At 45.3% G+C, this 14042-nt stretch overlaps 1 protein-coding gene across 1 annotated transcript in view; it reads left to right on the top strand.

Moving 5' to 3' along the window:
- Window positions 1–13819, top strand: part of KCNJ14 (potassium inwardly rectifying channel subfamily J member 14) — a 47717-nt gene extending 33898 nt beyond the window's left edge. Inside the window, exons 2-3 of the mRNA XM_083161725.1 lie at window positions 949–1814; window positions 11268–13819. Coding sequence (XP_083017851.1) covers window positions 1044–1814; window positions 11268–11837 — 1341 coding nt within the window. The 5' untranslated portion in view covers window positions 949–1043 and the 3' untranslated portion in view covers window positions 11838–13819. The remainder of the gene's footprint in view (window positions 1–948; window positions 1815–11267) is intronic.
- Window positions 13820–14042: the final 223 nt, after the last annotated feature.

The raw sequence follows: 14042 nt of genomic DNA, 5'->3' as shown, positions 1-14042 counted from the left end.
AGTTACCCATTGACCAAGTTTATACTGCGTTTACTCTGTGTATTGACAGTGTAATATTTTCCAATGCAGTTTGCGGGCAGTAATGGCAAGTGCAAGGGTGCCCCTCTGTCTAAAGTGCCCCGGGCCCCCCAAAGGCTTAATCTGGCACTGGTCTCAGGAGAACAAGTGCACTTGTGGTTGGGGATCACACCATTCACCCCAATGGATTCACTTGTTAAGAACACAAGTAAATAAAGCAGGTTGCAAAAGGTTCCCAACAGTAAGTGATATTGCAGATGGGAATGGGGTCACTGGAACAAACGGGTTCAGTTCTTATGCTTTTACTAGCATTAAAATACAACCTTAGGTGTTACACATGTCACTTACATACCCACAAACCATTGTTTCCTCACATGCCAGTAGAACAGTGCCTTTGAGACAATTGGCAACATTTTCTTAGATGGGGTTTATTATGCAGAAATCCCTGGAAGTCCCTGATGAAAACTATCGCTGGTGATGCCATCTCAGTAAGCGGTGCTTGGGGAAATGGGCATAACCCTTACATACTGAGAAAACACACATTTTGCAGGATTTTAGACTTTAAAAGAGGATGGTCACCAAGTAGGTAGTCAGTACGGGCTTATAAATGTAATAGCAAAGGGTAGTAATGGGCCAGATTTACCCAGATTTCAAAATGGGATCTTATTGGCTATCGACTGTCACATGTTTTGTCTCCAACACATGTGAGAGACAGATAGCCAATAAGATCCCATTTTGAGATCCGGGTAAATCCAGACCTGCACATCTCTAGTAGGGATGCTTCTATAAAAATGGTACATGTTTGCCAAATGCATTTACAGTATATTCATTTTATACATATAACTTGTTTGAATTAGGACATGTGAACACACATGAACTACTAGAACTCTTTAACTCAACCTTTACTAATATTCCTCTCTTTTGTTCTAGGAATAAATAAAAACTCTGCATCATGAACTTTTTGTGCCTTTAACTCATCCAGGAAACTGACTTTCTCATCAAACCTGCTATCTCCCAAATTCAGGATGGGTAGCACCACCATCCTCCCCCGCAATGCCATAGCCATGGGGGTGGCGCGTGCCATCCGTCGCTTTAGCACAGATATTCCTAACCCACTCCATGAGGAAGAGGAATCAGAACTGACTCAGGGCATGAGAGCAGCCGCCTACCGGAATGGGAAGATACACACTAAGCCTATACGCCAACGCAGCCGCTTTGTCCAGAAAGATGGCCACTGCAATGTAGAGTTTATCAATCTCAGTGAAAAGAGCCAACGCTACCTGACGGACCTCTTCACCACATGTGTGGACATACGCTGGAGGTGGATGTTTCTAATATTTTCCTTTACTTTTGTGGTCTCCTGGCTTATTTTTGGTTTCACTTTCTGGCTTATTGCTTCATTGCATGGGGACTTAGCTCCACCTCCTGAACCTGGCTCTGAGGAGCCGCCTCTATCTCCATGCTTTTTACAAGTCACCAGCTTTATGGCTGCCTTCCTGTTCTCTTTAGAAACTCAAACGTCCATTGGCTACGGATTTCGGAGTGTGACAGAGGAATGCCCATTGGCAATATTAACGGTGGTGCTGCAGTGCATTGTGGGGTGCATTATTGATGCCTTCATTATTGGAGCCATCATGGCAAAAATTGCCAAACCTAAAAAGAGGAACGAAACTCTTGTGTTTACAGAAAATGCAGTTATTGCTCTAAGATATGGCAAACTATGTCTCATGTGGAGGGTGGCAAACCTTCGTAAAAGCCATTTAGTGGAGGCACATGTACGGGCACAGTTCCTGCAGGTAAGGATTATTACCAGTAGGCTTATTTTTTTTCTCTGTTTAAACGTTATAAAAAGTTGTTGAAAGTTATGTTAAATGGACAATGTAAGTAGAATAAATGCACGAGAATCATTGCTGGGGAGTTAGATGTTCTTGATCCTTGCATACATGATCTAGTCTTGTACAGAGATCCATTTATGTGGTAATAAACATGCTGTGCACAACCTCTTAGTTGGCTTCATTACCCATAGTACCATTGCAAGTCCCATGCACCAATGAAAATCAAGATTACTACTGTGTTCCAGTGTGTTCCCTGTGTTGTGTACAATCAACCAGCTATGACTGCAAATGGAAGAAAAGTGAAAAAGTTACATTAACGGCCGGGTATACATTAAGATGCTAACTTTTTTGGATGTAAAATGGGCTATTATCATGATTTTAGCCTGATGGTCAGTATCATGCCATCCAATTTTAGCCCTTTTTCCCTGAACAATTACCAGAGTTTGGGTGATGACACATGTGATCCAGGAAAAGCTCCAAATCCCATGTGTTATCGTGACTTTGATGGCTGCCCGAAGCACCAAAAGCATAATCCCCAATAAGTGCTGGTTATCAAGGCTAATTAGTTAGCCCCCGGGAGAACCTATAGGCAGTGGTGAATTACTGCTGCTAATAGTATACTAGCCTTATTGTACATATGGATTTCTTTATGGCAGTAGCAGAGGGAAATCTAGGCCATCAGTGGTGTTAATGGCGCCACTGCCGAATCTGTTGCTGCCGGCCGCCGGGACCAGCAGAGCTTCCTGCTGTCTGTAGTCCCGGTGCTCCTGCTTCTCCTGTTAGAATGTCAATGTAAAATGGCCACCCCCTTCACAGCAGACTAGAGATGGGTCGCGAACTAATCGGATCTTTTGGACGGATCCCATAAAAGAGTGAATGAGCCGCTGATCCCAAAAAGGTGAACCGCCGTTCTTTTACTTTCAGTTTCGTTTTTGATTATAATGCATTTGCCTGATCTTAGCCCTGAGCTGAGATGTACTAACTCTGGAGACTGAGTACAGTCCTGGGACTGCAAGTGAAAGAAAGAATAAATAGGCTGCTGCTGCTAGGGATGGCTATCGGTGCAGATGCCATTGATGATTGCCATCGATGGCGATTCTGCACCCAGCTCAGAAAAAAAAGTTAACAAAAATGGCAATAAATGATTGTAAAACAAATTATGCTTCGTTATTGCAAAGTGAGCCGATGATCCGTCTAAAAGATCCAATTCTTTTCACAGATTGATCACTCGATCCCAGCTCTTCTTAGTGACCCGTTTTGCTCATCTCTACACCAGACAGTTATTATGGATGCTAGAGGAGGCGGAGACCTCCTCCTGCATCCTAAATAATGGTCTGCTGTAAGGCGGCTTACATTTTGTAAGTGACATTCTAACAAGAGCAGCAGGAGTGCCGGGACTGCATACAGCAGCAAGCCGGAACCACAACGGAGCAGCAATGGATCGTCAGTGGTGGATGAAGATGCATCGGTGAGGAGGGGGGGGAGGTATAGGTGGGGGAACACAAATTTTAGTGGCGGGGGGGGGGGGGGGGGGAAGGGGCTCACGAATTGTAGTTACACCACTGTAGGACATTGTTATTTCAAGCAACATCTAGGCTGTTGTAATTTTAATTTTGTAATTTCAAATGTCACATTTATGCATCTTTATTTAAGTGGCATTTCTGTTAATGCACAATAGTATGTGGTAGTGGTACACTTACAGCATTGGTGTCACTGTGGTGGGTGTCTCCCAGTGTACCTACTCATCCTGTTACCCTTATCCCTGGATGCCTAGCACAGGCCTGTATTGCTTTTTGTACTGCTGGTGGCTTGCCCAGTAGCTCTGCTATTTTGGGATGGTGTCACCTGGTGAAGCCTGCAGACCCCCAGCCCCCCCCCCCCCCCCCCAAGTGAAAAATAATTATGGGATACCTTGCAAACCAAGCGCAATGGCTTCCAGTTTGCCATCTGTTCACCCTTGCAGTTCATCAGATAAATGGACTTTATCTTTGCCTACCCTAGAGGAACGTATGTGCTAGACATAATTTTACACATGGTGAATGTTAAAAATGAAAACACTTAGGCAAATATATATTGACTTCAAGGCCTTGCACACTGGTAAAGCCAATGCATGAAATACGCACAAGCATTACCAAGATGAATTATAAAAATGCTGGATTGCTTTGGTTTGAAACTTTTTAATTTTGGTTAACATCGCAGCAGGAGGGCGACTGTTGGAGCACATTCGCAGCATATCTTGGAATTAATTTTCAAAAATCATGTTTAAGGTGATGTCAGCATTGGACAGTAAATATTCCTGGATTGTGATACCTGTGCAAAGGGAAAAGCAGAAGAGCAACTACAGATCAATTAATTGCTGAGTACATGTGAATAATGCCAACCTGAAGAGCTCCACAGCCCCAAGTGTCTGTTTTGAGCAATGAAGGTTTTGGTGGTTCCACAGTGTTATAGGGTGTTTAAGCCTTAAGGTGAATTTTCTTGTATTGTCTTTATGCAGTTGTACAGTAAAGGCCCCCATACACTATGCGATTTGGGCCCGATTTTGCCCGATTCGGATGAATCGGGCCGTAAAATCGGCCCAAATCGCAAATGGAGACATGCCCTCCGACCCGATGCGCGGCCCCGTGCGCATCGGATCGGAGTCGGCAGGTCGGACGGGCTGCATATAAGATTTTCTAAATCTTATGTGCTGCCCGGAGCCGTGTGGGGACTGCAGCTGGCGAGGGGACCTACCAGAGCGGGGCGGAGGGATCAGGGGAGCGGCACAGGGAGCCCGGCAGAGGAGGAGAAGAAGTTGCCGTCAGCAGGAGCAGTGGGGGCAGCGCAGAGTACCAACGAGCCGGGCCGGGCAGGAGAAGACGCTGCCAGGCAGCGCGAGTGGCGCCGGGAGCAGAACACTTAAAAAAAAAAAAGCCCATACAAACGCATAGGAAGCCATTGATTGGCTGAGACCTCTCTCAGCCAATCGCTAATTGGCTGAGAGAGGTCTCAGCCAATCAATGGCTTCCTATGCGTTTGTATGGGCTTTTTTTTTTTTTAAGTGTTCTGCTGCTCCCGAGTCCCACCGCTGCCCGGCAGCGTCTTCTCCTGCCCGGCCCGGCTCCCTGGTACTCTGCGCTGCCCCCACTGCTCCCGCTGATGGCAGTGGCTTCTTACATGGCTCCCTGCGCCCCAGGATCACCGGTGCTCCCTCTGCCCCTCACCGCCTGCCCCCTGCTCCTCACCGCCCGCAGCTCCCCGTTACATGTGGTAAATCGCAAGCGATTTATCACATGTAAATTTGACACATCAAGTGACAAATTGTATGTGAGCCTCCCGGAGAGCTGCCGGGCGGCTCACAGGAGAATTGGGTCCGACTTGTCCTAAGGACAAGTCGGCCTAATGTCTGGGGGCCTTTAGAAGGCGAGGTCAATGCTAATATTCCAGCATTTGTTTCCTGATAGAAGACTTGTCTTCTAAGAAGACAATGTTGATTATCACCATGTGCCCTACATGCTATGGATGTTATCCATGTGTCATTGCATTCTCAGCCTCAAGTCAAGCTTTTATTGGAATGACACCTGAGATAGCATTTATACTTTCATATACCAGATGACAAATAAATGGTTCCTTGTAAACAAATTGTGCTGCAAACCTACTGCACATTTCCAGACTGAGAGCCAGGTGTATCAGCCAATCAGCACCTACCTGACATTTTTCAAACACAGCCTGTAACAAGGCAGGTAGGAGCTAATTGGCTGGTTGTTTATCACTTTCCATTTTATCACTTTTTTGTAGCTTGATACATCTGGGCCATAGGGAGACACACCATGTGGCCGAACAATGTGAAGTGACCTAATATTGGCATTCATTATCTAAGCCCAGGCTATTGTAAAGGTAAAGCATTGCATCCGCAAGAACAGTGTCCAATGCTTAGCATATCCAGGCCCTGGCTAGATCCCAATGATATTATACCCGCTACTAAGTATATTACATATATTCCCTGACACTTGGGCATTGACAAAATGGGCAGCAGAGCTCTAGGAGAAAGCAAAGGAATAATGTGAAAACAATTGCAAATGTAGCCTGCTGAACTCCACAAACAGACCTACTAGCAGGGTAATAAAAAGCAGTTTCCGTCCTACAACATAAATATCAATTTTTTATATTTATATTAAACATTTTAAAAAGGGGGAAAAAATATATAAAACAAAATAATACAGTCCCGTTAGTACCATCTATTGAGGACAAATAAAATATTTGGTTTAGTTTCACAGCGGCAGCATGGCCGCGCGTCTGAGTCCCCTTGTGGGAGCCCCACAAGGGGACTCAGACACGCTGCCATGCTGCCGCTGTGAAACTAAACCAAATATTTTATTTGTCCTCAATAGATGGTACAAACGGGACTGTATTATTTTGTTTTATATATTTTTTTCCCCCTTTTTAAAATGCCCACACTACGGGCTCTAAAATCAACTCCATGCCAACGTGGATAGTTGGGGTATGAACTATCCACGTTGGCATGGAGTTTATTTAGTTTATTTTAGAAAGTTTGGCAAGTGAGTTTGAAGAAACTCAGGAGCCCGAGGTGTGCTCCCTACCACCAGTGCTGTGCCTAAACACGTGCAAAAGCGGCCGTGCGATCGAGTGGGCTTATCTCCCGAAGGAGACGTGCCCCGTTTTTCCCCTAACCCCTCTCAGCCATAAGGCCGACGAGGGGAAAATAGGGAACGGTGGGTCCTCTTCGCCGAAGCTTAGAGAGACCCTCATTCCTCAACCCCCGAAAGGGTTAGGACGGTGGGTCCTCCGCACCCCGTGGTTTGGAGAGACCCGCTGTGGACTTCCCTCCGCCTTGCGGCTCGGGGTCGTCCTCGGGGGGGCACGAAGCTCTCCCCAAAAGGCGAGAGCTTCGGCACATTGGGGAAATGGAAGGCCCGTAAGGGACGACCACACAACCCAAAAAAACGTGACAAACTACAAAAAAACAGAAAACGTGAAGTGACGAACGTGAGAAGGAAAAGAAATAAATAATAAAGAAGACCCTAGCCAGAAGGCCAGGGTGGGGTTTGGCAAGTGCCGAACCCAGAAGTAGCGCGCGGCCATGCTGCCGCCGTGAAACTGAACAAGTACCAAATATTTTTATGGAGATAACCTTCTAAAGAGGACAAGTAGAAAAGTTGCCTGTAACAACCAATCAGATTGTAGATAATATTTTATAGAATGGACTAGTTAAATGATAGCTAGACTCTGGTTCTCTACTGTATTATTATGTGGATCACTGTATGCAGCAGTGTAACTATGTGTACACACGGGTACAATCAGCATGAGATTTTGACTATATAGGGGTGGTGCCGCTGGGGGCCCGGGCTGAAGGTCAGTCCCAGGCCCCAACATTACTAGTGGCGACCCTGCAGGGCAGCAATGACTATATAGTGCAAATCTAAAGTAGATAGCAAGAATTGTATGTAAATAGTACAGAGTTAGCAAAGATTGTATAGCACTCGTATCTTAAGTCGAATAGCAAGGGAATCTCACCGTGTGTACACAGCAGACCCAGGGTAGTGATTAGAAAATCTCATTGTATCAGAGTAGGAAATTATAACCTGACCTGACTATAATATTTACATTTGTAAATCAACTTCATTTTAATTGCTAGACACAAATTCAAGTACATTCATAAATAAAATATAATAATAATTATAATAAGCATAATGAAATAAGCCCTGTAGATAGCTGATGAAAAGGAAAACATTACGATCATAATTTATTATAGGCAGCTGAAACTCCTAATACATCTTTAGGGCAGTATCCCCAACATTTTTTGAAATACACTATACTGTATAGTAGCAATAAGATGACAATTGTAATCTGTTTAGTTACTGTAATGTAATTGCCCCGTTCATGCAAAAGATATGCAGATCTGCCAAGCTGTCAGTCCCCCACTCCTGTGCCTTTCATGTATGAGAAGCTGCACCTTCTACTCTACCATGTCAAACCACTGCAAAAGAGAACTTGGGTGACTTAATAAGTTACAATCAACTCTCCAGTAATATGATCTTTGACAATAAATGTGAATAATATATTCTCTTGCAGGTGTTATGCATAATACACACAAACTAAGGTATAACTTTATCTATTTATACCAGACTACATTTCCCATGCCCCATCAGAAATAAACATCTTAGGACAATGTTTACACTTATACTCCTTTCATCCTTTCACACGAAGCCATGTCGCTGCCTGGTCCAGTGCTGGATTAAGCACGGTGCGACAGGGGCGGTCGCCCGGGGGCTCCCACACATAAGGGGCTCTCACATTGGCACTGCTGTGGTGGTGGAGAGTGGGTGGCAGGCAGCAGGGTCGGCGAGCGTAGGGCGGGCAGGGGGTCCCTGCGGCAGCTGAGCACTGCAGTCAGCAGCGGGGCGCCTGCGGTGGATGGGAAGTCAACGTCGGGGTCCCTGCGGCAGATGGGATGTCAGCCGCCGGGTCCCTGCGGTAGATGGGTACTAGTAGCACTACTAGTTCCCATCCGCCGCAGGGACCCAGCCGCTGACTGCCGATCCACCGCAGGGGCCATGACACTGACTTCCCATCCGCCGCTAGGACCCCGCTGCCTTCATCCCTGCTGCCCAGGTACCACCTGCTTCCATGGGGGGGGTTGCCCAGGTACCACCTGCCTATTTGAGTCACCGCAATTTTGCTGTCCTGGGCCCCCACAGACCTTAATCCGGCCCTGGCCTGGTCGACTCGGGATGAGGTGCGGTGCAACCTAGCAATTCGACCCGAGATTTAAGAAGGGTTAACCTCATGGATGCCTTATATTAACACTCTAGCCAAACCCACTAAAGATGCATTAAGAAATAGTTTTCAATCGACATCTTGGTATGAAACTTTAGCAAACGGCGTCCCACCTTTTTGAGATCTACCGCACTCCTACAAAAACCCTATTACTGTTTAAACCCTAGATTTACTACAACTCATGTAATACCTTATGAACAACAATAATGATTGGATGCTGACTGACTGTCCTGTATATTTATACTATGTCTTTCTATTATGTGCTGACAAAATGTAATATCTCTACCGTCTATTATTTGTTATGCGTTGCAACCAATAAAACTGTTTGAAAAAAAAAAAGAAGGGTTAACCTATGTATAATGGGTGACCCGGGTTAATGGGCGACAGGTATTATTGGGAATAGTTAGGTTCACAACAGGTATAACTTTAAGAAATGATAAATACTGTAAGGGCAACTAGTGTTTGTCCTAAGTGTACAGGAATTACAATCATACCACAATCATAGAGGAATGAGGGCTGAAGGTTTTCCCCTACGGAGCAACATGATGAGAAGCGGACAACTAAACACATGGGGGTAAATTTAGAAAGATGGGAGTTCTATTGAAGATGGCATGTTAGTTACCCTTAGCAACCAATCAGATTCCATCTATTATCTTCTAGAAAATGCTAAATAAATAAGTATAATCTGATTGGTTGCTATGGGCAACATCCCGTCTTCAATAGAACTCCCATCTTAGTAAATTTATTCCATGGACCACGCTTGTCAGGTCCCAGACACACAAGTCCGGTAGGGTACTCCCTTGAGGCCTGTAGTCCAGACAGCTCGGGTTCTGACTGATGAACATAGGCGCAGCATGCCAGACTGAGTATCTCCTATCACCATGTTCCTTAGTAATGCCAGGCGAGTTGCTGTCACATGGTATGACATTATCATGCCTGACATTCTAGCAGGAGAGAAGGAGGAGGAAGACTGTGACAGTGACCATGGTAGTCAAATAATGACTGTGTAAGTAAGTGCAACTACGTATCCGGCTGCCAGGCTAGGCAGTGCTAGGAGGTAACTCGGGCTGTGACCCCAGGCTGGTGTGCCACCATATGATAACCCTACCAGCCCATCCCTGCATTTTTACATGTAATAAGCGACTACACTATACCAAGTGAAAATGTTACTAGTATGACTTTAAAATATACAGGACATAAAGAATTGCATGAGAAACAACCATATGATCATGCAATGAGATTAAAGGAAATTTGATTTTCTATTATGAAAGGATTCTAATCTAAGAGTAAATAAATAATTTATCTACTAGTATTCAAGGTCATACACTGCACAAAAAAAACAATGGTTACCGGATTCCTTTTATGATTTTGCCAGTGAGACTGTTGGTTCGGCTCCCCTATTTGAATTTTGGGACCCACCTCTGGAGACGTCACTGATAATGATGATTTTAGATATTGCCTGTCTGTATTGAATATCATTGCATAACCTCCAACATGACCCATTGCATTCGGTACACAATTCGGTACTGTTCCTGGACGTCCCTGGTAATTTATGATTGTTATCACCTTCTCGTCAATTACCTAGTTCCACGCAGGTGCTGGTAATCATACATTACCAGGGAAGTCCAGGAGCAGAGCAATGTGTACCGAATGCAAGGGGTCATGTTGGAGGGTATGTCATTGTTGTGTATGTTATATACTTCTATTACACAAGCAGTCGGATTCAGTATTGAATCCCGGCGGTCGACGCCGGAATCCCGACAGCCGAAATGCCGACAAGGGGGGGACGTGGATCGCCCCCCCTTGCGGGCTCGCTGCGCTCGCCACGCAGCGGGCCCGGTGCCTCGCTGCGCTCGGCACACTAATTTATTCTCCCTCCAGGGGTGTCATGGACACCCACGGAGGGAGAATGTGTCGGCATTTCGGCGGTCGGGATTCCGGCGTCGGGATTCTGAACGCCGGGATCCCGACCGCCGGGATTGTAACTGCATCCCAAGCAGTCATGCCACATGCTATATTTCCCTGTAGAGGATAAAGGGGGAGATTCTCTAAACTAAAAATGCGGTAAAACCCCCGTTATTGGGTTTTTACAGCATTTTGGGATGTTCCAAGCATCCCCCGCCGGGTTTCCGTGACGGAGGGCATCGCCAGATTTTTCCTATGGGCTTCTAACACGACCCCTTGCCGTCCCGCATCGCCCCCTCCCCCCTCAAGTGTGTCCGGGCAGCACAGAGCTGTGCTGCCTGGACCTGTGACCTCCTCCCTGCACTGTACATTATCTTCCGGGTGCAGGGAGGAGGAGCGTCAGCCCCCCCCTGCAGCAGCAGCATCCAGGCCGGGTAAGGGAGGGAGGGGGAAGCCGCCGGGACCCGCCACTCATCGCCGGGTCAACGCAAAAGACAGCTCTTAACGCAAGAGATGTATTTTGTGATAATTATCGCATATGTTAGATCATATGCTATAAATATGTTTGCGGTAGCCGGCGATGGGCGGCGGTAAGATGGCGCGGATGTTAGAGCATCCCCCCCTGTATATTGTGTATTAGATATAACACCTGGTGTAAGCATTATGATTTTTACGGTATTGTGCTTGCATCTGATATGATTCTGATGGTTTTCCTTTTTATGTTTTAACCAGCCTAGAGTCACCCCTGAAGGAGAATACCTACCACTGGACCATACAGATATCAATGTTGGGTTTGATAGTGGCACAGACAGAATCTTTCTTGTGTCTCCAGTGACCATTGTTCATGAGATTGATGAAGACAGCCCATTGTATGAATATGGTAAAGCAGAACTGGAATCAGCTAACTTTGAGTTAGTCGTCATCCTTGAAGGCATGGTAGAAGCCACAGCAATGACCACGCAATGCCGTAGTTCTTATCTTCCATCTGAGATCCAGTGGGGTTGCAGATTTGAACCAGTCCTCTTTGAGAAACGTAACCACTACGAGGTGGACTACCTACACTTCCATCGTACTTATGATGTCCCAAATACACCTTCATGCAGCGCCAAGGAGCTTTCTGAAAGGAAATATTCAATGGTGGCGCGTAGCTCATTCTGCTATGAGAATGAGGTGGCCCTAAACTGCATCTGTGATGAAGAGCCACCTGCTCTTGTGGACACCACATTATCGAATCCAGAAGTTTCACTTGAGTTAAGTAGGCTTAGGGTTGTGGATCCCTTAGACGAAATATTACTAACATGATTTGTTGAATGCTTCTAATTTGACCATTAATTAGGCGGTTTTTCCTTTGGGGTCAAAACTGGAGACATCTACTCATAGACTGATGCAGGTATCCATGCAGAAGAAGACCACTAAGTTCCGCTGCATCTTTTTATGGAAAGAAAAGATATTTTTGTACTGGGAAAGGTCATATTTGCTTACTGGAGCTTAATATCTGAATGATCTGGGAAAAGCTTCTAGTGCGCTCTTATACCACCGAGCTTTGTGAAAGTGGTCACTGGCTGAACAATCAAGTCAATTGCTCTGTGATACTAGATTGCTTTATTCAATTTCCTTCTTTTCAGCAAATGCAGTGTATGCACCTTGGTGATCCCATGTAGCCAAGAGTTTACCACTTACACATAATACATGCAAAGTATCAGCAAACTAAGCTTACTATGTAATACTCATAACCAAGGCTAGCGTGTCTTGTTATAAATTAGGAGATCAATTTATTGACTTCTGTGAAGTGTAGAATCACAATTCTCTCTAAATATCATATGAATATTTGCTGAGAAATAGGAAAAAATTTCATAAGCCAAATATGAACAAATGGAACAACCAAACCATAACATACATGTGACGTGTACCTAGTGCTCATACGCGGAGGAGCGCAGCATTTTTGGGGTTTGAACCAATATTGAGAGTGCTAGGATTTAGTTACGTCACTAGTACATAAGGCACAAAGTGCAGAGTGAATGAAAAAAAAAAGGCAAACAAAATGGCTGCCTGCAAATGTGAGAGCTGTGTGGTACATTTTAACAATATAGTGTACACAATCCCCTGAAAAAATGAAAAAATAATTTTTTTTCTTACCTTAGATTAGATAAACTATATGGATGCAAAAAGATACAAAAAGCATAAGAAGGGGTTTAATGCATACACAACTAAAGACTGTTAGATATAAAAGGTTTGTTACAGTAAAATCCATCATTAACACATATATTTAACCTATGGTTTCACGTCAGGTATCCTCACTAGAGCAGGGTAGGGGGTAGGGATTGGGAGACTCTCAGGCAGGGGTCTCCAAACTGAATGGGAACTCTGGAAAATGCTCTACAACTTAGAAAATTGTACCCTTCGCTGGTTAGGCCAGCTAGACTGTAGCAGATCTGTCTGCAGGTGGTTGTTGTGTTATTAAAAACCCAGGTTGTAACTGTAAAAAACATTGAGGTTCACTAGCTATCAGGTCAAAGGCATTACCCAGAAGCCCGTGCTTCCTTTGAAGAAGCTTATGAATGAAATCACACTTTTTGTGTAATGTTTCCATTATGTGAAGACCTGAAATTATATGGTTGCGCCAGAAAGACAATTTAAAAAGTCATTTACATAGAAGAAGAAACACAGAAGGGCAGCTTATTTAGCTTTATGGAAAGGGGCCTATACAATTGGAAGGCAAATTTTTACAGTGTGCATGCGCAGTAGTAAGATTGCCTGCGAAATGACAGTCACGCCATTTTCCCAGAGATCTGCGTATACGCATTAGAGTCCTCAATTATTCCCAACAGTGCACATTTTCCAGGTCTTCACACAGAGGGGGTTATTCTGGTTGACACGGAGCGATGCGAGGTTCACATCGCTGTGTATCATTTTCAGCCCTTTCACATATGCTGCCACCCCCCATTCACAGCCTGGATTCGGCATAAACATCAAAGCCCGAATTTTGCATAAACATCCATTCGCAGCCTACGGGGCCAAACCTACATTATTCGTTGGTCTTATATTTGCGTGTGTTCTTGTGGGGAACATGGCAGGAAGCTCACATCCGGTGATGTCTTCTGCCTGCCCCCGGCAACCGCGTCACTGGATGATTACCATGGGAATGCTCAACAATTTCCCATGGCCGCATTCCTCTGCCCGCCTCCCCCGCCTGCAGTCTTGTGTGCGAACACATGTGCAGCTCAAATACAACACACACCCATGTGAATTCGCACAGGTGCGCATGGACAAGAATAAGGTCCAGAATTACAAGTGAAATAATTAGCTCCACCTGTGGATCTTTTAAAATGTGTCTGAATAATGAGTGCAACTGTGCACCTACCAGGTGACTTGGAAAACGAGCACTGTTGGGGGTATTTGAGGACCAGGGTTGAGAACCATTGCTCTAGAGCAGGGGTTCCCAAACTGTGCGCCTAGGCTCCCTGGGGTGCCTCGGAGCACTTGCAGGGGTGCCTTGGTGTGGTGGTC

The sequence above is a fragment of the Crinia signifera genome, chromosome 19 (genome assembly GCF_055691185.1).
Source record: "Crinia signifera chromosome 19, ASM5569118v1, whole genome shotgun sequence".
NCBI classification, from domain to species: domain Eukaryota; kingdom Metazoa; phylum Chordata; class Amphibia; order Anura; family Myobatrachidae; genus Crinia; species Crinia signifera.
This window is presented reverse-complemented; position numbering and strand designations above follow the sequence as displayed.